The 24920-nt window shown below is 35.1% G+C and overlaps 1 protein-coding gene across 2 annotated transcripts; it reads left to right on the forward strand.

The window, feature by feature from the left end:
• Positions 1–662: 662 nt before the first annotated feature.
• LOC111505144 (lipase 3) lies at positions 663–24853 on the forward strand. Of its 2 annotated transcripts, XM_074181658.1 has the most exons (7): positions 664–893; positions 3080–3402; positions 9045–9291; positions 13510–13668; positions 15985–16069; positions 19205–19344; positions 24485–24853. In XM_074181658.1, exons 1-7 carry the CDS (start codon positions 747–749, stop codon positions 24641–24643), a joined length of 1260 nt encoding a protein of 419 aa, XP_074037759.1. In that variant the 5' UTR covers positions 664–746; the 3' UTR covers positions 24644–24853. The 2 variants fall into 2 exon arrangements, with proteins under 2 accessions (XP_074037760.1, XP_074037759.1); XM_074181659.1 differs by lacking the exons at positions 15985–16069; positions 19205–19344 and having other exon boundaries at positions 663–893.
• The last annotated feature ends 67 nt before the right edge of the window (positions 24854–24920 follow it).

Below are 24920 nucleotides of genomic sequence, written 5' to 3' on the forward strand. Positions count from 1 at the left end.
TCTCTACATCTCTTGATATTGGAATCAATAATCGTCTCATACCTCTTACAATATGAAACGACGAAACATTTGGAAATATTTAATTGAAGATGATTATTACGACACCACCGAAAAATTTAAATCAGTGTCACTTTGTAGATGTACTCACTTTCGGGAAAAGTCGTCAATAAATGATTAAAATAGCAACGGGCCAAGATAGAACCCTTGTGGCGTCTCTGATGTGCCCTCAGCTGGTAGTACGTGGTGGAATCGAAGAATGAAAATAGAAGGATCTAAAATAATTGAAAGGAATTTGTTTCAGTCATCTCCTGATTATCCTGACTTGACTGGCAAAACGCTTGTCGAGAGAAAGTGTTCTAGTTCGGGTTTCTGGGGAAAACAAATTTCATTAGATCAAGTGGATTTAACAAAAAGGTATGACCTTCAGCATGAAGATAATCCACTCATTTGATAAAAACACTCGAATAAGTTATTGCGTAATGAATATTTTGTAACGACGAAGTAACGTTTCATCTCAATTTAGATTTTTTGGATGCGAAAAGCAGGCACAGTTGAAAAAAATACTATCAATAATCAGTATCACAGACATTAACATACAATGAAAAAATACTTTGGAGAACGATAAGTAACTCTTCAATTCATATCAGGAATATATCCTTATTTGATAACGATGCATCACTTATTTCAGTGCTGCAACTGATCCCCCATCATAATACTGTATTTGGGTTTATTTTATTAGGAGGAAAATGCGGATCATTCAACTAGTAATACTTATTTCAAGCGTATACAATTCTCTTCAACACAACGAAGATGAATTGATGAAGTTATTGCCTGAATCCTTAATTAATGCAACACGTAAAATCAAACCCCATCCTGATGTTGGAAAAGACATAGTAAGTATGATTCCCCGTTTCGAATATTATACCTATCTAATCATTGTTGTACAGTGTGAACAGTTAAATTTTTCTGAAATAAATTTTCAGCCTAATTACAGATTTTCAGCTGCATAAGATACTTTCAATGTATCGCCAATTTTTTTTCAATTTCACTCAACGCAACATAAATAAAATGTCTTAGTTTTTGTGATATACTGTTTGGAACCTTTGGTGTAGTAATGAATATTACTGGAGTTTTTTCCCAACACCAAATCGTTATTTTTACACCTCGACACGTGTTTCGATCACCAAGTGATCATCTTCAAGAGGAAGATAAAACAGTTTTATCTTCCTCTTGAAGATGATCACTTGGTGATCGAAACACGTGTCGAGGTGTAAAAATAACGATTTGGTGTTGGGAAAAAACTCCAGTAATAGTCTTAGTTTTTACTATGAGTTATTCCAGACACGGTTTCTTTGTCTTTGAAGTAGGACCGTATTAAAACTGTGTTTTTCTACAACATTCGAATATGATTATTACATTTTAGTCGCATGTAGACTATTCCATGGGTAACGATGAGGAATATAATAATAGTAGCTTTATTGTCCAACAGTTACCCATTTACAGGACAATATAAATTTTTTTTACAATACTTAACCATGAACGAAAAATAAAATGAACAAAAAAAACTAATTCTAATTACCTACTCCAAGTACACGTTAGCAATTCTAATAATGTTATGAAGGTTAGTGAAGAATAAATCACCATGGGCACAAATGCTATTGAAATTTGTGCACATAACATATATTGGGGAATTGAGCATAATGTTAGTTCTTGCTCTGAGAGGTCTAAAAATGGATTGAGATCGTGAAGCTGGCCGTGGTACATTGGAGTTAATTTGTTCAAGAATTTTAGGACAGTCAACTCTCTCATTCACTAACTTGAATAAAAATATGAGCGACGCACATTTTCTGCGATGCTCTTAACTAAAAAGTTCCGAACGTTTATATATGACATAATTACTGATACCTCTCTTAAGGTAAGAACCATCTATTCTGACAATTAGAAATTTACAAAACTTTCTTTTAACTCTTTCAATGGCTATCTTCGAACGTACGTAGGTGAAATACAACAACTTCATGGCTTCAATATTATGAAAGTTTCTGCAATTTCTAACAATGAAACCATAAGCTCTGAGAGATTCAGAACCTTTTTGTGATGAAATATGTCTACCAAATGTTAATTTATGATCGAATATTACCCCTAGGTCTTTGATCTCATTACATCTCAGCAGATCTGAATCTTGTATTACATACGGTAATGTATAATGTTTTTTCCACTATCACTCACTACATTACATTTCTCCAGATTGAGTTTCAATTTATCATTGCTACACCAAGTAACAAGAAATTCTAATTGAGATTGAAGATTTACACAATCACCTGCTTCCTTAATTATAGAAAATAATTTCAAGTCATCCGCGAAGCATAACCACTCATAAGCTATGGAACATTATTTTGAGTGGCATTGATGATTTTTACAAAACTGGCCAATATAATAATTTCACAGGTAATTTTATGGCACCTTGGGCGAAGATATCTCCATGTTTCAATAAAATACTATCCATGTTACTTTCTTATAATGGAAGTTTCCTAGGTGAAACGGTTATTATTATTATTTTCTTTGGTCAGGCCCTTTCCTCGAAGACCCAATACATTTGGAAGGGAGCGCTAACATTATTAAAAAATCACCACTCTCTACACCATGGGGTAAGTGATCCTTGGATCCGAGAATCATGTGCCGCCCTAAGCAGACGCAGTGAATCAAGAATGGCAGCTTTCTGCATTTGTTCAGCTGGGATTTCTGCCCCAATGCGGCAAGCCGGCAAGATGTTGAGATTCAAAATTAGAAATTCATTCCACAAATGACTTCAATAATCGAAACAACCAGAGTGGTCTCGGTGGAGTCTGTGAAGTTCAAAGAGAAAATCTCGATATTCCATCTGTTTTTCTTCCTCTTTTCGAACGATATTTGGTCCGCCATGAGCCGTAAACTTGACGACAAATATCGTCTTGATGTGATGGTCTGGAAGAACATTCCCCTTTCTGAATTTATGGTTCCCAAATCTCAGTGACTGTAAAATTAGTAGCTTTAGAAAAATAATTACGAAGCTATTCGTTTTCATTTTCATTATCACTTTCAGTATCAACTCCTTCATGATTACGGATATCCAGTAGAAACGCACTATGTATTTACGGAAGATGGCTACGTTTTGAGAATGCAAAGGATTCCCAATGGAAAAAACATGGTTGATACCGAGAAAACTAAACCAGCAGTCCTGCTCATGCACGGACTGCTCAGTGGCTCTGCAGACTGGCTCATAATGGGTCCCAACAAATCGCTAGGGTACATGCTTGCCGACGCAGGATTTGATGTGTGGCTGGGAAATAGCAGAGGAAGCACATGGTCGAGAAACCACTTGAAGCTGGATCCAACAGTTGATGCAAAAAAATTCTGGGACTTCAGGTATGATTGGTTTCATGGCCAAATACCTCATTTTCCCACAACAGAACGAAATTCATGTTTCTAGACGCGACTTCTACTCACCAACTCGGTTAATTACTTCAGGGCTGGTGGGAGATTCCAAAGGCTCCAATTTCACCTATTAGAGTTTTGTGCTATCAAAATAGAAAGTTCTAAGTCAACATGACCAAGGAATTGGAGTTATGTTAGAATTATCAGTGTATCGAGTTATTGTATTTGATATTTCATCATCCTTTTAGCGTATGTGGTAAGAGAGTTTACTATCTACAATTCGATGTTGTGGGTTTCGTTCGTAATTTCGAATATATACGAAACCGAGACATGTGTTTCGCAATAGAATAGTTCCTTCAAGCAGGACTTCAAAGAACCGCTACACCTGTTTCACACTTCAATCGTGTTCACGTGTCGAGGTTTCGTGAACTTTCGAGTGAAAACCTCATAACGAAGTGTTATTGAAGTAGTTTCATCAATATCGGCCAGTTCCATCACATACTCTGGAGACATTAGGTATCACCTAGTATTTAACAAGATGAAATATTCTAGGCTCGATTCAACTACGTAAAATGATCGAATAGACTTACTAATTTACTATTGAAAATAGGTCAATAAATTATTGATAGTTAATAATTTTTCCTGGGTGGCTATGATTTATGATCTGGTGAGAAGACATTAGGCAAAAGGAAGTTATTCAAATCAATGTCATCATTCAATAGGTATCGGTGATTATTGATTTCCATACTTTCACAAAACTCATTCCTTTTTTCTGGAAACGAAGAGTTTTGGATTGAAACTTGAATGTCCTTCTGTGAAGGGTAGAGTAATGAACGCTGAATTCAGATTTTTCTTCTGGAAACCATTGCTATGTTTTTCTATGCGTACTTCAAATGGTTTTCCAGGTTGACCTATGTAAGTCATCGGACGTGAATCACACGACGGTTCATAAACTCCTGCTTAGCTGACAATGAAGTTAACTCTTTGTTATCTTCGATAGGAGGAATTGAAAGAGAATTTGAAGCACGTATGAAAGAGCATGTAAACCGTTTTCAGACTGGAAAAATGAATCCACCTGCTCACTGATAAAGCAATTATTTGTTTGGAGAAATTCGTAAATCTATTGAGAGATTGAATTTATTTGAATAACTCTTCTTCGTCTAATTTGTTCATATCAGATAATAACATTCAGTCTTTCTAGAATCTTCACTAGGTTATAATGATCAATCTATTAACCTGTTTCCACTAATGGATTGGGAACATCATCTGCTCTTTTCAAGTAGTTGAATCTAACCGAGAATTGAAACGAAATTCCTTTGGCTGGGATTGAATCAAATGATAGAGTGAATGTCTTTGCGTGCTGTCATCGTAACATGAGTGGATTTATCTTATCCGTTACATGAAGTCGTAATATTATGAATAGAAAAATATTTACTGAATAAGAGTGATATAAGAATAAGGTATCCACCATCCCATCAATTAATTCCAGTAAAAGCAAACCGGATCCTTCCAAGGGAGTGCAGTTTCATTGAAAATAATATGTATATCTTCATGAAATTACGAAAAATTTACTGATATCTGAGAAATTTTTCGATAAAATCACAAAACTCATAGGCAAACAGTGCTAAAATTTTTATGTTTTCAGAATTTCTAATGAAACTTAGGTTACTGAATACTTGGACTACCGAGTCTTCGAAACTTGGGTCATCTTTCATTTTTCATTTGAAGGAATAATACTCAGTTTGTGTCAGTGAAATTAATTGAACAATATTGTAACAACAAAATTAAAATTACGAAAATGAAGGTTAGATCATTCATGGTTGAATAGAACAGTCAGATATCAACTGTTAAAGAGAACGTTTAAAGTAAGTTTAGGAATGAGTTTTGGTATTCATTCGAGAAAAAACTTCTCAATGACCCCACAGAGTATTTCGTAAAGAATGAGATCATGCGAACGCCATGTTTGTAGCACCCTCCATACTACAAGTACTAGTATTGATATCTTTCATGTATTCATATTTTTGCAAATAGTGCAATGAGCATTGGATTACACTGTTCATAAAACAGGTGTTGCCAATATTCTGGACAATTCGAAAAATCTTTGGAAATCATTTCAGAGTTTTGCAGTGACGAAGTAACTTTTTCATTTGCTTTCGTTCCAATTCCATAGAGTGGTTTGTTATTACCTTTCGTTTCTTTATAAAGTTGGTTTTCAGGAAACATGTAAATTTCATCAAGTTTTTTAGAATCACGAAGAGTACCAACAAACGAAGCTCCATTTCGTCTTTGAATGGCTATACTAATTTTTTGAATGAAAAAAGATGTGGCTCCTAATTCGTGGGTTTCATTAGTTATCTTTTTTCAATTTCATTGATGAAAGATTAACGGAAAAACAGATTTTAAACATATTTCCTAAGATAATGCTTCAGAGACAAAAACACCAAAAGTTTCAACAGCTATTGGGCAAAAGATAGAATCATGTCCCAGAACCCAGCAGCACCGGCTTCTGCAGAAGAAGCAGGAAGATGGCAAGTTGCCAATGTATTCACACAAGTAAAGTGCCAAACAACTACTTTTCTATATATGATGGAATCGGCCGATACTTGATGAAAATCCATAAGTAACGTATTCTAAAAACACTTTATTGTGTGATTTTCACTAGATAGATTTACAAAAACGCAACACGTGTTTCGTCATACAATGGCTTCCTCGGACGTGTCTTAATAACTAATTCTACATATTAAATGTTATTTATATCTTATTCTACAATTTGAGGTACCTGAATTTCAAGTACCTGAATTTCAAGTACCTGATTTTTTACCTAAGTTTGTAATGAATTTAATTACCTGAGCTTATGTTCCTTTTCCACATTTGAAAAAATATTCAGTAACGGAGAGTTATTTCATTCTAATTGATCATTCAGTAAATTACCCGAATTCCTGAATCTATTGATTTCTAAACATTCTAGAAGATTGAGTTTCAAACTCTTCTCTTCTAAATGTAACACATCGTATTCCTGATTGAACTCATGTCCTTCTGCTAATAGGTGGTTTGCAAATGTGGAATTGGTCTTTCTATTTATAAAGCTGCTTCTATGATCTTTAATTCTTTGGGAAAATGTTCTTCCAGTTTGGCCAATATACATTTTTGGACAAAAGCCACAAGTCAGCTTATAAACTGATCTATCCAACAACGAAGTTTTGTCTTTATTGTTTTTAATAAATTTACTTAGATTATTATTCGTTCTGTAAGCCACGTTTACGCTTTCTTTCTTAAAAAAACCGGCGATATTCCTGGTTGGTTCACCCAAATATGCCAATGTCCTATAACTGACGTTATCGCATCTTGAATATGGGTAGACCAAGTCCATGGCTTGCTTTTGAAGTTTTTTCGTAAGAATAGCGTTTATAATATATACTTTGTACCCGATATTAACCGCCATTTATTTGATCAAATTCAGCTCTTTCTGGAATTCCCTATCAGACAGTGGAATATTCAATAATCTGTGAAGCATACTATTGAATGCAGCAACTTTATGTTGGTAAGGGTGTGTGGAGGAATTATGTATGATGATGTCTGTGTACGATGGTTTGTGAAAAATTGCAAATTCATGTTTATTGTTATTTTTCGTGATGGTTAAGTCAAGGTAACTTATTGAATTATTTACCTCCCTCTCCGTGGTGAATTTTATTGACGGGTGGATGGAATTGGCATATTCAATGAACTTGCCTAATTGCCTATCGGTACCAGTAAAACATACTAAGATATCATATACGTATCCGTACCAGTACAAAAAACTGTTAGCTAACTGTTTATTATGGATTTCATACTCTATGTTATCCATGAAAATTTTCGCCAGCAAGGGACTCAAAGGGTTTCCCATTATAAGTCCTCCATTGCATGAATAGAATTTTCCGTCAAACTGGAAATAATTTTGATATAGACAAATGGTGAGTAAATCTACAATTTCCTGTTTTATCAGTGGATTCACGTGGTTTTTGTCTACTTTTCTCATCCAGCATCATCACTATCACTACATATTATAAAGAAACACCTTTCCAAGTCTATCCGTCTGCCTCTAACGATAAACTCGAAAATTACAAAAGAGCTAAAATGATATGCAATTCAACTGAAAATCTCAATAAAGAAATATCATTAATTAAATCTGTTTTGAAAGATAACGCTTATCCAGATTCTTTCATAAATTCAACGATAAATTCAATAGAAAATAAAGAGTCAATTAAAAACCAAACGAACATACAAACAGCTTCACAAATTCAACAACATCCAACTCAACAATTACCGACTCAACATCCACCGACACGTTTCACAACTAACGTTATACCTTACATTCCAAGACTATCTGAAAAAATAAGACGAATTGGAAATAGATATGATGTTAGAACTACTTTCAGAACAAAAAATACACTGAGATCTATACTCACACATACAAAACCCAACAACACTGAAGAAAAAACAAAAAATTGTATTTATAAAATACCTTGTTCTTGTGGTAAAAGTTACATTGGTGAAACCTCAAGACCATTGAAAGTGCGTGAGAATGAACATCGAGATTATATAAAAAATAAACAATTGACAGAATCAAAATTATCAGAACACATTTTAAAATCAGACGGTGAACATCGGGTGGAATGGAATAGGACAAGAAAGATTACCAATGAGCCTCATTCTAAGAGACGAAAGGTAAAAGAATCAGCTTATATTCTCATGTCTGGAGAGAATTGTATCTCGAATAGCTCCTTAGAAATAGACCGTACTTGGCTACCCATCTTTGAAGAAAAGTTACTGATAAATAGAAGATTTTTCTTTGTGAAAAATTCTTTGATTTTTACGCAGTAACTTATCGGGGTAAACTAAAAAGTTTGCCCTTCTACAGTTGTATAAAGTTCTCCATTATAAAATTTATATTTTTTCAGATTGTGGAAGGTAACAATTACCCAAAAAAAGGTCGATAAAAATGGATTTATTCAAATGGAAAATTCATATGTATGAATCATTGATGTTCTGGATTATTCTAGAAATTCCTAGAGGACGAAACGTCCGCCTTCATATCTTCAAAAGCACGCTCGTCTTGTAGAAACGAGAACTTTTTTCAAATGGAGAGGATAGAGAGTTACCTTACCATATTCTCCAGAGTGGTGTGGAGCGTTCCAAAATGTTTCCGAACGTTCCAGACTATTCTCGAGCATTGCTGAATATTCCAAGAGTGTCTGTAATGTTGTGGATTGCTCTCGAATACTCTCCATAATTCGGCACTATTTCTAGGAATTTCTAGAAGATCAAAATTCTCTTTTTCCACGGATGGACTGTTCCAGAACATTTTGAGGATGGAACTTTCTGCTTTTAGAACTTCAAAAACACGTCCTTCAGGTTGAAATGGAACTTTCCCTATGGATAAGCTAATATGACACCATAACAAAAAAAAATGTAATATGCTAAGCTGGGTCGGCTCGCTGGTTAGGAATGATTACGGTGTTGGTTCTGTTTCTCTTCATTAATGTGTATGTTTGTAAATTTTCAACTCGTAATGTTGTAATAACTATGTCATCTGTTACTCTTATTTTTACGTCTCCATTCTCAATGACGATTCGAATACAAGTTTTTCATTTCAGCTTTGAAGATTGTGGTCACTATGATCTGCCAGCCACTATAGATCATATCATTGAGAAAACAGGACAAGACAGAATTTTTTACATAGGTCACTCTCAAGGAACCTCTCAATATTTTGCAATGGCTTCTTTAAGACCAGAGTACAATGACAAAATTGCGTTGATGACGGCGCTAGCACCAGTGGCGTACCTGGGCCACCTATCATCGCCATGGATGCGATTTGCAATGAAATATATGGACATATTATCGGTAAGCCAAATCACGCTTTTTCATTTATTTCAATCAAATAGGAGACAATAGAATTTGATCTGGAAGGGGTTATACTTTGGTTCTTGGGAGTTGTCTGACTAGTCCATTTTTCCCAAACCTCCGGAAAATAATGTTCATGAGCTGATTGCGTTTTCCTCAGATATTTCCATGCTTCCCATTTCAACAATCTGATTATTCATACTAGATTAGGTATTAGGTCCACTGTTGAGAGTTTGTAATATTCCCCTGTACTTAATTTGGGTTAGGCTAATTATTCACTTTTTCCATCAATTTGTATTTCCCCTTTTTCCAACTCGTTTTCGACTCTACCTGACTGTCTATACTTTGTGATGAATCTCTCTAACTTTCACTCAACAAGAGAAGTCTAGGGAAGAGTAATATTATAAAAATGCACTGTGTTTTTGAAGCACAATTGGCAAAGAGAAATAAAAAAATTAATTTATATCATATTTCCTTAATATCTGTTCAACAGGTAAAATAAGTGAACAATGTTTGTGTAAATACTTCAAACTTCTATAACTAGTGAAATACTGACTGGCTAACTGAAATAGACACTAGTCACATTGATACTAAAACAGCGAATTTCGAATAAATAGAGATGATTATGGAATTGAGTAAACTTGTTGCAAAACACTTCTTTGTATACTAAAAAGTGTGGTAAAAGAATTAGTTTTAGGAAATGATACACTGAAGTTCTACTTCAGTGTATCATTTCTATAATCGAAACAGTATTGACTTTCGCACTACCTTTAACGAACTGTAGGTATTCCATCGAGCAATGAATGAATGAATAATCGTTCCCATTTTCCTGTCACTACAACTGAAACCTCACATAACTCATGAATACTCAAACTATCAAAAGAAACAATGTGTCATCAAAATGTCTCATGAAACACAAAAGTCGTACGGTTCAAAACTGGTAGAAGGATCAGATACTTGCACGCTCGTATCTACCGTATATCCCTAGGGTCACAGAGAGAATCGAAAAACTGTTGGGAAAAAAACCACATTGAAACAGTTTTCAAACCCACCAGGAAGATACAACAAAGTGTCAGGTCGGCAAAAGACAAAAGGGATCCACTATCAGCAGAGGGGTCTATCGCATACCGCCCAGTTGTGGGAAGGTATACACTGCTTTTCTTTAATGTTCCCCCGCTTTTATTTTTTGAACGGGTCAACTCAAAATATTGAAATTTGGGATGATGAAATTAATTCATGAATACTTTATTTTGAACAGAAATTGACAGAAGAAACTGTCAAAATGGCGACTGGGCGCCATCTGGAAAAAAAATTAAATGGGAAGTAGGGTCTTGTGACACATCTTTTTGAAGCTCCTGACAAATGCTTCACAACCCTACAATATAATGTTAATATCGTCAACTTCTACAAAATGGCGGAACTTTTGATAATTGCCTGAATACATTGACATTTAACTACATAATATGAGGTAATAAGCTTGGGGTGAGTTCAGAAAACGCTCAAAATGATTGTCTTGAACTTCTTGACAGATGAACAGCCTATCCGATATTTCACTCTGAACATTTTCGAACACAGTAACGTCAATATCTCTAGAAATATTTATTATTCTCTGCCGTATATTCAATATTGAATCTGGTTCAGTTTCGTATACCTTTTGCTACAAATAGCTCCATAATGAAAGTCCAAAAGTGTCAAATCTGGCGAGCGCGCTGGCCATTTTGTAGATTCCCGACGGCCAATCCAACGACCAGGAAAAGTAGTATCCAAATAGTTTCTTACTTGTCTGGACTAATGTGATGGTGCCCCATCTTGTTGGAATACATCCACATCGAATTCATTAGGATTCGCTTCGACGATTTCAGTGATGAGAGGGTCAACAGTAGTTTCCAGCAAATTAAAATACAGTTCCCCTGTTAAATTTTGATCAATAAATAGAGGTCCCACAATTTGGTTTCCCAATATTCCTGCCCAAACGTTAATTTTTTCTGGACATTGGGTAGGTATATGTTTCCCAGAAAACGTGAGGGTTGGTGTCAATCCAATGAAAAAAAAAATTGAATATGAAGTACCACAAGGCAGTATTCTTGGACCCTTGCTGTTTCTTATATATATATATATATATATATATATATATATATATATATATATATAAACGATTTGCCCTCTTCAATTAATATGAAGATTATCTCATAACGAGTGTAAGACAAGGAGAGGAAACCACCGTTATCCAGGACATAACTGAGTCAGCTAATGATTGGTTCAACGCAAATAAATTACAAATCAATAAAGCGAAAACAGCTTCTATGATATTCTCAAACCAAGGAAATGATGCTCAGTCGTTAAAGTTTTTAGGAATCCACTTGGACAGCAACTTGTCGTGGAAAACTCACACAGACAATCTTTCGAGTAGGTTATCTAAGGCCATTTATGATATTAGACAAGTTAAAATTAATTTAGGTAGGGAAGCGGCTATCAAGACATACCATTCACTATTTCATAATGTTATGACATATGGATTATTAAATTGGGGACACTCTATCTACTTACAGCCTATTTTTTTACTCCAAAAAAGAGCAATTAGAGCAATTGTAGGTTTAAACAGATTGGAAAATTGTAAGCATTGGTTTGTACAGCTAGGTATTTTGACGTTACCTTCATCAGTCATATATACTAACTTGGTATTCATTAAAAAATATCAGCAAGTATCAGACACTTAGTGATAATCATAATTATAATACAAGAAATAGAGACAACCTGCTGATTCCACAACATAAATTGGCAAGTACTAGTCGCAATTATCTAGGAATGAGACTGTTCAATAAATTAACTATTGAAATGAAAGATACACACCTGGAAATATTCAAAAAGAAACTGAAGAGTATTCTGTTGAGGAAAGCCTACTACGAAGTAAATGATTTCGAATTGTCCTAAGTTAATTTGAATTACAATTCCTGTTATTTTTTCATTCTTTCGGTTAAATTTGTTTCAACTTATTACATAATACTCCTAACTCTTATTTATAAATATGACTTACAGATTTGTTAATAATCTATATGGACCTTAATATGTTTATGTTTCACTTTTAAATTTTGTTTCATATGTCAGTAATCATGTTGTAATTTTACAATGTAAATAATTTATAATTTACAATTTTATATATGTCATATATGTGTATTTTATGTGACTTGTCCAGACACCATGGTGTACTTGTGACCAATAAAACAAATAAACAAATAAATAAAATAACGGCAATTTTGTCTGTGAACATTGCCGTTTGAAAAAATTCATCAATGAAACAAATATTGTGGAGATAGGCAGGATGCCTTGCAATGATTTTCGTCATGATTTCGCAGAATTCTGTTCGTCGATCAGGTTCATCTTCAGTTAATCGGTGTACTATTTTAATTTTGTATAGTCGCCACACAGTAGAAGGAGACACCTCACAAACAATCGCGACGGAATAAGTAGATTGTCCCGGATTTACTACCATCTCACCAATTATTTGCACTTGCTGTTCTTCCGGAATGGACGGATGACCTGGGGGCTTTTTGTTATCTACACTACCGGTAGTTGTGAATTTGGATACAAGTTCCCTCAAATATTCCCTGAAATATTTTCTACAGATAGGACGATTCGGAAAACGTTCATTGAAAATCCTTTCAGTCTCGTGAATGTTACGTGTCGCACCGTAAATAAAAATCGCTTCAATTTTTTCTTCCAATAGAGGAGAATTAACCATTTTAGAGATTGTTGACGTGGTATCTTTCTACTAGTAAAACCGAAAACTAAGTGAGAATATTCTAACTGAACAATGATGTTCATTGTCATACTGACATTTTTTGTCATTTTTATAAACAAAAAATAACTTATCAAACCTTATTGGGTTGTTGGAATTACCATATGGCAGATAAAAAGGATTATTCTTAGAAATATCGACTTTAATGTGTTTGTCACCAGGAAATTACACGCGGATAATTTCAACAGGAAAAAGGAAACGGTGAACCTCAATCGAATATGGAATCCCATTCTTCAAGGATAGCAAACATAATGACAGCAGGTAGAAAAGAGTCAATGAATGTTAACGACAAATTACCTAGTCCAGGTACAGGTATTAGCACTACAAACTCGTGACACAGCATAGATACACGTTACGAAATCGTAATTTTCAGTTTGTGGAAAGTTTCATAAAAAGTGCTACAAATAATATTTTCATTTCAGACTGTAGCAGATATTCTCAATATCAATGAATTTCTGGGACACTCCGAATTAATTACACTAGTGTCTAAATTGGCTTGTTCTGATGGATCACCACTCCAAGAAATATGTGCTACTTTTTTATTTTCCGTATGCGGATTTGATTCTGAAGAACTGGATAGGGTAAGTTAACATATTTTATAAATATGTTATTATGAAAATACTGTAAGTGTTTGAAGTCGGTTGATGAAATGAAAATTTCCAAAAAACAGAAGTTTCCTGTTTGTTTGAAGGTGGTTGACAATGTTCATGATGAATTTAATTAGTTCGGACTTCCATTGTCTAATATGATATATGATTTGAAATCTCTGAAAGAACAAATGAAATTGAAAATTGAAATGAATAGCTGAGAATAACAATTATATCAATATCAAGTGGTCCTAAGGTGAGATCATCCACAAGGAAAAACACTGGTATAAGAGGAAATTCAAAGAAGCTGGATTTATGTTATCCAAAGATGCATTCAGCCAATTCAGCGTAGATATACGCAACATATGGAAACCCATAATCAAGCGACAAACGGTCAACTCCCGCCAAACAGTCATCTCCCGCTAAAGTGGTGAAGCGGAAAGAGGGACGAGGGGATAGGTGGAAGCATTCTAATGACCTATAAATAGTCATCTCTCCCAGGAAACGAATTTCTGGCAAAAACATAATCTGCAGAAAAGCCCTATTAGCCTTGAACAGACAACGCGTTACCTGAGGACTAGTACTAGAGTGTCACCAAGATTTAGCCAAAGCCTCGGTAGATAATAACATTATCCTGAGGGGGGTTGAAGGGCACTACAGGAGTAAAGGATATCGCATTGCCGACTCTTTAGCCAAGGAAGCGGCTGGACTAAGAATTTTAAGACCCAGTGGCACGTACGGCCTGATGATTTCGACAATTGCGGAACTAGCCAAACGTCACATCCATGCTCAATCCCTAAAGAGATGGTATGAAATCAAAGGATGTACCTAATCTTGCCAGGATCACTCTCGGCGACCCTAAGAAGCTGGCGCCGATGAAATATCTGGCGATGACCAGGAAAAATTGACGCTCAACAGTAGGACTGGCCACTGTCAACTGAGGAAACATCTCAACAATATGGAGCTAGTGGACACACCTCTATGCAGGATGTGTGAACAGGAAGATGAAACTGTCAGGCATGTCCTATGCGAATGTCTAGAGTTATCGTCAATAAGATAGTGTGTGTTCGGCGAGTCTTGGCCTACACCTGCCGATATAAAGAAGATGTCTTCCAGAGACCTGTCCACCTTCTTGGAAAGGACATAATGGACGATGACCTAGGAGGACAACTCCTTGGGAGGATGTAAAATGGGTCACATGTGGGACTTCACTCACCCTCCCTACTCTACAGATACAGAGATAATCATCTCTCGGAGGAATGGTCCAGTCATCACCCGAAGATGATTGTGGATACTACCAATCGAAACGTCGTGAAGTAACTTGGCCTGAAATCTTTAATTTTTTTTTCCATTATGATTATTCAATTTTCTGCTCCTTTTCAATCTTTCATTTCAGAGTTTCTTTATTTGCCATAATTGTTATTTCAACTCCTCATTTTGATTTTCAATTTTATTTGTTCTCTCAGGGATTTCAAATGGTATTTCATATTAGACAATGGAAGTCCGAACTGAAGAAATCAAAAAGTTTCCTGGTTTTCTTAGGTTGTCAATCAAAATATGTGTAGTTCTACTAGGATTCTCCTAAAGCACAATTGAAAATTAATTTCTACGGTTCCATTATATCCCTATATTATATTCCATATCACCAACAGTAGAAGATTTGAACCGATTCTGGACCTCCCTCACAAAAATTACATCACAATGACGTATGATTGAAATGACCTTCAGAAGACTATCTGATGTGTAGACCCAAAAAATTCTATAGTTTGACCCTCTAGTGACTCCCAGAGGTGATACGTTATTGTGATTATTAAAGACCTCGATAAAAATTGAATATGTGGCACTGGCTACAAAACAATATCCTTGGGGCACATACTTCATTGACCTCGGCTCTAGAGCTGAGCTCTAGACCTCAGCTCCAGGAATATTTATGATGAGGTGCAGAGTATTCATGTGCTTACACAAGTGAGAATGAAAAATCATTCATATCTTAACCTTCCGCTGAGAGTGTACTTAATACCTTGATATTATAGATATAAATGGGCTCAGCAAACGAATATCTACGACACAGTTTGTGTTGAAGTCACTAGATTCCATAGCAAGCGGGATACGGGAAAAGAGGAGAGTTGCGCTACACTGTGACTGTCCCTCAGTCGACAGTGGCGCACACAAGTTGAAAAATTGGGTGATGAGACGATGAAGAAAGCGGAGCCAAGAATTCCGAAAAACAACTGTAGTGAAGGATGAAGTCGTATTATACGATTTTTCATTGTCAATATTTCGAATAATTTACTATCTAAAGTTTTTCAGAATCTCCTCCCAGTTTTGGCCACAAATGATCCGGCTGGTGTTTCTTTCAAGATGGTAAAACATCTTCTGCAACTGGTGAAATCTGGTAAGATTCGCTATCAATTTATTCCGTATTGAGATTTGGCAGAATAGACCTAGCATCACACCAGAACTGTACAAATTTTCTCGACGCGCGATTACCTAGATGAATGGTACCGTATGCTTATCTCGAGATGAATAGAGTACCTATAGTAGAACAGGGTGATTCTTAACGATTATTTGACAAAACAGCTACAAGAAAATAAGCTAAAGCTTAGGTATGATTAGCTTAGATTAATTATAGGTATTTCACAGAGGCATTGAAAGAATAAAAAATAAATACAATAGTTTGAGCGAACCATTATCTACGAATATCGAGAATAAACAGTCTTTTTGAGAACACATGCCTACCGGTGATCGGCGTCGATCACCGGTAGGCATGTGTGCCAGGTCCCGTTCCCACATGTGGTTCACTATTGGAATTTGAACAACCGGTATGAAATCCGCCGTCCACAATCGGTGTGTGTGCAATTAGCCTTAGGATGAGATTCTCATCCAACGCGTTCAGTGCTGTAGTATCGAAGGATTCGACGGTACCACGGGCATCGGATTAGTTATAATAAACGGTCGGAAATTGATATTGTGTTTAGTTTATCCGCTGTTGTTATTGTTTTTAGTTTTTGTAGTTGGTTATAACTTACCACAAACTTACTGCCCATGGTAAGAAAACAAAATTGGCTCCGCATTTCGTTTCGAGGTAGTTTCGTTTCTTCAAACGACTAGCAATTTAAAAAAATATCTGACACACATTCTCAGGGTCATTTCAAGTTCATGGTTGGTAAAATTATCAATATTTGTGTTTATTTTCTAAATATCAAATTCAGAATGATTATTCAAGTTCAGCTGTTTATGAGTAACACTTTCTTTATCAATTTTCGACTGTTAGAAGAAATTGTCTTGAATATTTTAGAAAGCAGGTCCCATTTTCTCTCCAGAAACCAAATATGGAAAACTAAACGACTGTATCGAACGTATGGTCGCCATTAAACGCTAATAAACAGAACACGAGCAAGACTTATTGTACTCTGTCAAGCAACAATATCCCCCACATCACACTGGAATGAAAGGAATGGAAAACTATATTACACATTTTCCTTCATATTGAGCGAGATGAATCGTACAGAAATCATAAGACATCGAAAAAATTCCAAAATAAATCAGATACATTATGAGCTGTTAAACGGTAAAACTAGAACGTCTGACGTAGAATAAATCCAACACAAACTCTTTTCCAAATTACCAGATATGTTTATTGTTTTCGCCAACCAAGTGGGTATCTTAAGGAGATGATGAAAAACTGTATCGTTCGCGTATCATCGATCAACTGCTTGAAAATGCGCAGATGTCGGTCGAGTCCGTGGTTAATGCGCATCTTCGGTTGGACTCGGAGGTTTTCACGAGGTGGCGTATAAGCACTTACGTTTCTGATGTCATCGTAATCAACAGCGAAACAACACAAAAATATATCTGTTTCTTCAGAAGGTACAAAAATTGCAATGCAAAAATAAAACTCTGAAAATGGTAGCTGAAATATCACTGCAAGACTTCATGAATCTTGATCGCGCAATACAATGAAAAACCCTGAAGAAATGGAAGATCTTGTAGAGTCGGAGAACTATGGTTCGTCTTCTAGTTTATGATGGAGTTCGACAAATGATGAAAAGGACACTCAAAACTATATGATGAAGAATTTGCGAGAATCTTTGAGCAAATTTGAATTGAGGGTAACGAAGGCATTTTTGAGTGGCCTTTCTAGGCATAGAGGGTGTTTATATCCAAACACATCGTTCCTTTTTTGTCTTTATACTACTCATTTTACATTCAAAGAGGCAAGGACTCAATGTCTTTTGCAAATTTCAATATTTTGCATCTTTTCAGCTTATTACCATATGATGTTAAACGATTCTCGGTCAGTTTTTCTCTACGAATTCAAATTGAACCAAAGAGCTGCCGAAACAGCACGAAATTAACCAGGTATTTGGCAATGATAGTGTTAATGAACATTGATTTGCGAAAATCCGTTCCGGAGATTTTAGCTTCGAAGATGAGCCCCAAAGTGCTTGACCTACAGTTATCCAGGACGAGGATTTGAGCACCATGGTGGAGACTAGGCCATCACAAAGGGTCCGTGGCATGAACTGGTCATCAGTTCCCAAACAGTTTTTGGTGGTTTTGAACGTATTGGAAAGGTCATAAAGCTCGAAAAGTAGGTATCCCACGGTTTGAACGATCGACAGAAATTTTCACGTTTCAAGGTATGTTCGTTTTTGCTTTTGAGCAACTGAAACGATCCTTTTTTGGATCGGATCGTCGCGTGTGATGAAAAGTGTATCGTTTAAAAGAGACGTTCAGGATGGACAGCGATGAGCCATCCAGGCACTTCCCAGAGGCGGAAACTCAACAACAAAAACCATGGTTTCTGTACGGTGGCCAATGGCTGGTATGATCCACTATAACTTTCTGCAACCGAACCAAACCATCACAGCAGAGTCATATCGTGAGGAAATCGACAAAATGTACCGAAAATTTCGTCGGCAACAGCTCGACAACGCCTGTCAGCACTTTTCATAAATTACCTTCCAAAAATTAAACGAATTGAATGTCGAAGTTCTGCCTCACCCACCATACTCCCCAGAACCTTCGCCAATCAGGACCAGGCAAAAACGGCCTTTGTTTACTCCATTGACAAGTATTCACTGAGATATTACAGTTTGATAATGGACAAAACTTTTCAAACAGCCAATACAGAGTTTGATCAATCTCATTTTACGTGTCGAATGATTTGGCAGAACAAAAATGAATCGGTTAAAACGCCAGGGTTTCTATGCACATTCCTTCTATAAACATGATGATAGCTCATCGAACGCATACCTGCTGATCACCAGTTCTTTTTGAAACGGTTCTAAAAAGTCACCAGTGTGCGAATAGCCTTATTCGTTCTGTCCATCCAATCATTCCATTCCTGAAAGTCGGAAGAAAAAACCTTGGTTCATATTCGTTTGCGATTTATTTATTGAGAAAATTGTTCATGGATCATAGCTATAATAATAATACAAATTATAATGAAAATAAAAGAATTTGATGATGAATTCATTATATGAGTCCTCAACACAATCTATGATTTTGTGTCAATCATTTTCAGGGCACTTCAGACGTTACGATTATGGCTTGCAGAATTTGATCAAGTACAACTCCTTAACTCCACCAAATTTCAATATGTCTGCAGCGACTGCTCCGGTAGCTTTATATTACGCCCAAAACGATTTTTATGTTGCAATCGAGGTATGTATATGAGCAGACATTATAACTGATGTAGAAGAAAAAAGTAATGTTACGTTTTCACCCGTTAGTCCAGTCATTATAGTAAGTTCACCTCGGAATTCGAGATACCCAGCTGTAAGTCTGTAAATACTTGTATATTGACACCCTACATATGGTAGGGTGTAAGCAACTATTAAATTTCAAGGTCAAAGGTCACAAAAATTGGTTTTTTGCGCTTTTTTGGAAATATCTCATTTCCTATGGGTTTTTTGCTATTTGTATTTATGATCAATATTGTAGAATACAAAATTATCTACAAATTTTGTTTTGAAAAAATTTTTTATACGGTGAACCGTTTTCGAGATAGAGGGCGGAGAGCACGCGGTCACAGCATCACTTCAGGTCAACCGGTGCCTCCGGTCGAAAACGCGCCATATATAGTTGATGAACTATCGATAAATCAATGATTATAAATATTTGTCAATTTTTATTAACTATTATATCATATTTTATCATTTTTTTCCTAACTTATCCACTTTTTATTCAGTATTAATTTATTTAACAACACTTACCTGCCCATGTAATTGCAGAATTGTTAATGAAAATATAGGAATTATATTTGAATTTTAATCTAATTAATATTTACAACTTCTTACATGATGAAAAAAAAATAAATAAATTATGAATTAATCTTTTTATTAAAAAATATCATTGAATACATTTATTTTTATTGAAAGTAAAGAAATGGAATAAAGGGTACAAAAACTACAATTTATAATTTTAATCATCTTCTTCCTCGTCATCGTCGTCTTCTGGCTGCTGGTAAATTTCAAACTGGTCTTCATTATCGTCTTCAACGACATTTGTCTCAAGTTCTTTCATGATTTCGGGGTCAAAGGTTCCATCTTCGTTAATGTCGCTCTGATATGGTAGAGCATTGAGACAAGCTTGCCCATTACATTGGCCACAAGCTAAAGAGCATTGCAAGCCCGCTTTCCTGCATCCGCATCGCGAACCACAACCACTCTTGCAGTTGCAGAAAATTGTATTTAGCAAATCTTCTGGAGCAGGTGGTAAAATTGTCATGATAGGCTCCAGAAAATCGTTTCGCATTGCCCAACCCCATACCTGGGGTTCCAAATCATGTCCTAACCAAGTTTGAACTTGATAATATACACGGTTGAAATGTTGATGAGCAGCTGCACTTGTTGGTGGAATATTTGAAAGCTGCACAGGTTTATTAAGTTTTGTAGACTTGACGTAATGCATATAACGAAGATGATCGAGACTTTTCACAGATTTCGGAGCATTATAGACTGCCAATAAGGTTTGAGTTCCACTCTCTAATAATCTCTGGGCCGAACAATTTTCTTCCTCAAATGCTGCAGCTAGTTCATCCATATTTGACAGTTTCTCAAAAACTTTTAAAAATGTTTTTTTCCCTTTTTAAAAAGCGCAGAAGTTGTGTCACAGCCACTTAATGCGTGCAGAAATAAAATATGTTTTTTAGAATGAGGATAATTAACAATCCTTTTAGTCGAGTATATCTCCGTTTTTACATTTCCTTTCCCAACTTTTTTAAAGAAAATTTCTTGTTCGTAAGACAGTGTACGCCCAATTAAAATGAACAGTAAATGAATATCTTGTCCTATTATAACTGCAGTTTTTTTAGACTTTGATTCTTCAATTGCAGTTTCAACAATAAGAACATCCGCATCATCTCTGGCTTGTTTAGTGGTAATATTTGCAGCTTGTAATTTTTCAATTAACATATTAATGAACTTATCTTTGTTATTTCGATTTGATAAGAATTTTTCTTGAGTAACTGGTACAACCATTGTTTCATCGAAACAAACTTCATACGTTTTTGAAAGTGCAGCAGGTCTTCTCTGCTGCTCCATAGCTTTTACGTTCTTACTGTAGTCTGAATATCCGTCAAATACAACAATTATTTTGGAACTGTAATGCCTTTGTAAATAATTCATGTATTTATCAAAAATAATAGAAAAAGTATATTCTCTACTCCATACAACATGATGAAGAAGAAATCCGCCATCAATAATGAACGTCACATTATTTTCATTGAGAACAAAATCAATTGGGCTCATGTCATACAATGACGATTTTGTTATTTTTCTCATGCCATCATTATCAAATAGAGCTGTTAGATACGGACTCAATTCATATTGAAGATATTCTTCAAGATTACTTTCAAATTGTTTGCTGACAGTAATTCTTTGGAAGAGTAATAATGGATCCACTGCAACTTTACAATCATTTATTTTTACAGATTTGTTAACACTGGAAAGCGGCATTACTTTTTCGGAGCGTTTAAACTTTATTTCATTAAATGATAAGTCGGTGATCTTCTTCATAGACTCTAATCCAATTTCGTAAGCTCTGTGGCAGTTAATTTGCTCATTTCCAACAATTCCAGAAGTTCAAACTATATATGGTGCGTTTTCGACCGGAGGCACCGGTTGACCTGAAGTGATGCTGTGACCGCGCGCTCTCCGCCCTCTATCTCGAAAACGGTTCATCGTATAAAAAATTTTTTTAAACAAAATTTGTAGAGAATTTTGTATTCTACAATATTGGTAATAAATACAAATAGCAAAAAACCCATAGGAAATGAGATATTTCCAAAAAAAGCGCAAAAAAAACGATTTTTGTGAACTTTGACCTTGAAATTTAAGAGTTGCTTACACCCTACCATATGTAGGTTTTGAGACAACTTTTAGGGTGTCAATATACAAGTATTTACAGACTTACAGCTGGGTATCCCAAATTCCGAGATTCTTACCTAATTTAAGCTTAAATGACTGGATTACGTGGGTTGAATAATAATTGATTACAAACTTAACTTTATTTCACTTGGAATACAACAAACACTAAAAATTTCAATTATTATTTGAATGTCTAACGCCTTACTAAGTCACTGTTACGTCCACTTGACTGTGTACTTGACTCTCTCGATATGCCCGCCGCTAGCATTTAAATATTGTAATCGAACATCGAGAATTTTCGCCGAAGTTTTTTACTGCTTATCAAGTCCATCAATAACTATTGATATCTAATTTGAAAAATAAGTTTTCTACACCATTGGATACTACGTAAAAAAGTGCTTTGTTTTCATAGAAACAAGAAATTTTTGACAGGTAAAAAGTTACAGCAATTTTTCTAAAATGCACATTTTCGAAAAACATGCTGTAACTTAGAAACGATGATAAATATCGATATTCGGTTTTCACCATTAAGTTTGTCATAAAATTTTACCTCCAGATACAGTCATCAATTTTCATCTATCTAGTTTGCAAACAGGAGTTTCCCTTTTAAAGTGTCCAATTTGGCTCACTCTGCACGTTGAAAATGAATTCAAGTGTAAAAGAAAAAAAGTCAAACTATAAAATTCCACCAATTAGTTTTTTACATTTGATATTTAAAATTTGTAATGTGGTAATAGTGCTTCTTTATTTTCCCTGGAATTGTGATATATCGACATTTTTTTTTAAATCTGTTCGTATTTTAATTTTTGACAGTGATTTGGTTTGATAGTATTTTTGGCAAAGAAAGTTTTTGGCTTTCTACTACTCCATCTTGATACAAAAAAGAAGGATGAGGGAGTCTTCCAAAGAAAGGAAGGAAGTAACTCTATACATGGATGTGTAGATCATGCAAAGAAGTAACTTTCAGACACAAACTGAAAGAAAGTCCTCCTAAAACAGCTACTTTCATATAAACATTGAATTATACGAAAGAAAAAATTCTTTCGAAACAAATACTTCTATATGAACACTGAATTATACAGAAGATACTTTTCTCTACTCAGTTTGTATTTCAAACATTCGTTGTGGAATAAAAATCAGATATCATTCACATGTGTTCTACTTTAAATGAATGGTAACAAATTGCACTTACATAAAACACTGCCATCCTCACTGGTATACACCGATGTTTCGCCTTAAGGCTCTTCAGTACCAAATTGGATAACATTATAGAAAATACACACACTTCATTCATGAATTACGATTTTTTAATGTCACGGAATACGCTTGATCTGCTTATCCCAAAAATGAATCACTCCTAAAAACTATAACCCCTCCAATTCAAAGTTTGATAGTAATTTAATCATGAATATATCCAATTCGAATAAAATTCAAGTTCAATTTCTCTGTATTACTTTCAACAGAATGAATGAAACAGCTGATTTTGAGTTTGAAGATTGAATTTAAGTCCAATAAATAGCTTGGTTTGTAAGTTATATGTTGGTTCCAAATATGGTAATTCATTAATGCTTCTAATTATTATGTTTCACAAGGTACCTACAAAATTCCAATGAGAGGAGCTATTTTCAACGTGATTATTCCATAACTATTTCTCATCCATATCTAAATATTTTGGCTATTCAAAATCGAGTCTTGACATGGATAGGAGGTAGGGAGTCGGTTATATTGTGGCGAAGCTGATTTTTTCAGATTACTATTGAATAGTACCGGAAAAATCGACTCGAACAGTGATGAAGGTCCGATTTCTAATAACCCATCGTTCGAACTCTACAGGTAGAAAAAAAAAGATGAATACATCAGTCAGGTAATGAATAACAATAGGAGAATTACAAAATAATGAGAATCAATTCAATGACACATTAAACTATCTAGTCTTCTCCTGATGATGTTGTTTTGGATAGCGAAACGCTCGTCTAATTGTATCGTCGACGAGGTATTTGATTTTTTCCTGGATTTAATTCAGTACAAAAAAGATCCTCTTCACTGAGATGTTCCATAGGGTGAATAATTCTGACGGAAGCATTTGTGTTCGTGAAACTCTCACGTAAATAAGAAATGTTTGAGATCAGAACTGTTCCAGATGAATTTTAATTATTTTTTCTCTAATTTTATTTCTCTTTCATTTAATTTCTCATTTTTTTCTTTGACTAAACTAATTTTACTATTTATTATTGGAATAAATGACACAAAAACTGCCGTTGAAGTACAACAAACGATGAACTTCAAAAAATTGAAGAGATCGACTTGAAAAAGTTAGCACCCTTGAAATGTTTGTAATCACTTCAAGTGGGAGATAATCAGCTGGGTATAAGGAGTCTATACAATAAAAGCATAAAGACCCTTCTCTATAATCATTATGATTTTGTTGATTTCAGGATGTTGAGAGACTCGCAAGTGAAATGCCAAACGTAGTCAAGAAAAAAGTGATGGAGTTCGAAAAGTTCAATCACGTGGATTTCATAATGGCCAAACATATCGATGAATTACTCAATAATGAGGTTGTAGAGTTCATGAGAGAATATCTATCTGAATAACACTGTTACTACCACTAGCCTACCAACGTCTACAATTTCTGCTACTACCAAAAGCCAGTCCACTTCTCTAACTGATGCTCCCACTCCTGAACATACCGGTGGCTACTCCAAAGGAAGTTCTATGCTACCACTTTTTGTTATAATGTTATTGAAAATATTACTCTAGATAGATTTCACGAAACAATTTGGAAAATAGATTTCAAGGAATCACTCGTATATTTTTTCAGAATCTTTACGATATTGTCTTGTGCTGGCTGGCAAGTTTCTTTCCTGTAGA

The sequence above is a fragment of the Leptinotarsa decemlineata genome, unplaced genomic scaffold, assembly GCF_025532065.1.
Source record: "Leptinotarsa decemlineata unplaced genomic scaffold, Ldec_3_MD MMD2_tig00026314_RagTag_RagTag, whole genome shotgun sequence".
Taxonomy (NCBI): Eukaryota; Metazoa; Arthropoda; class Insecta; order Coleoptera; family Chrysomelidae; genus Leptinotarsa; species Leptinotarsa decemlineata.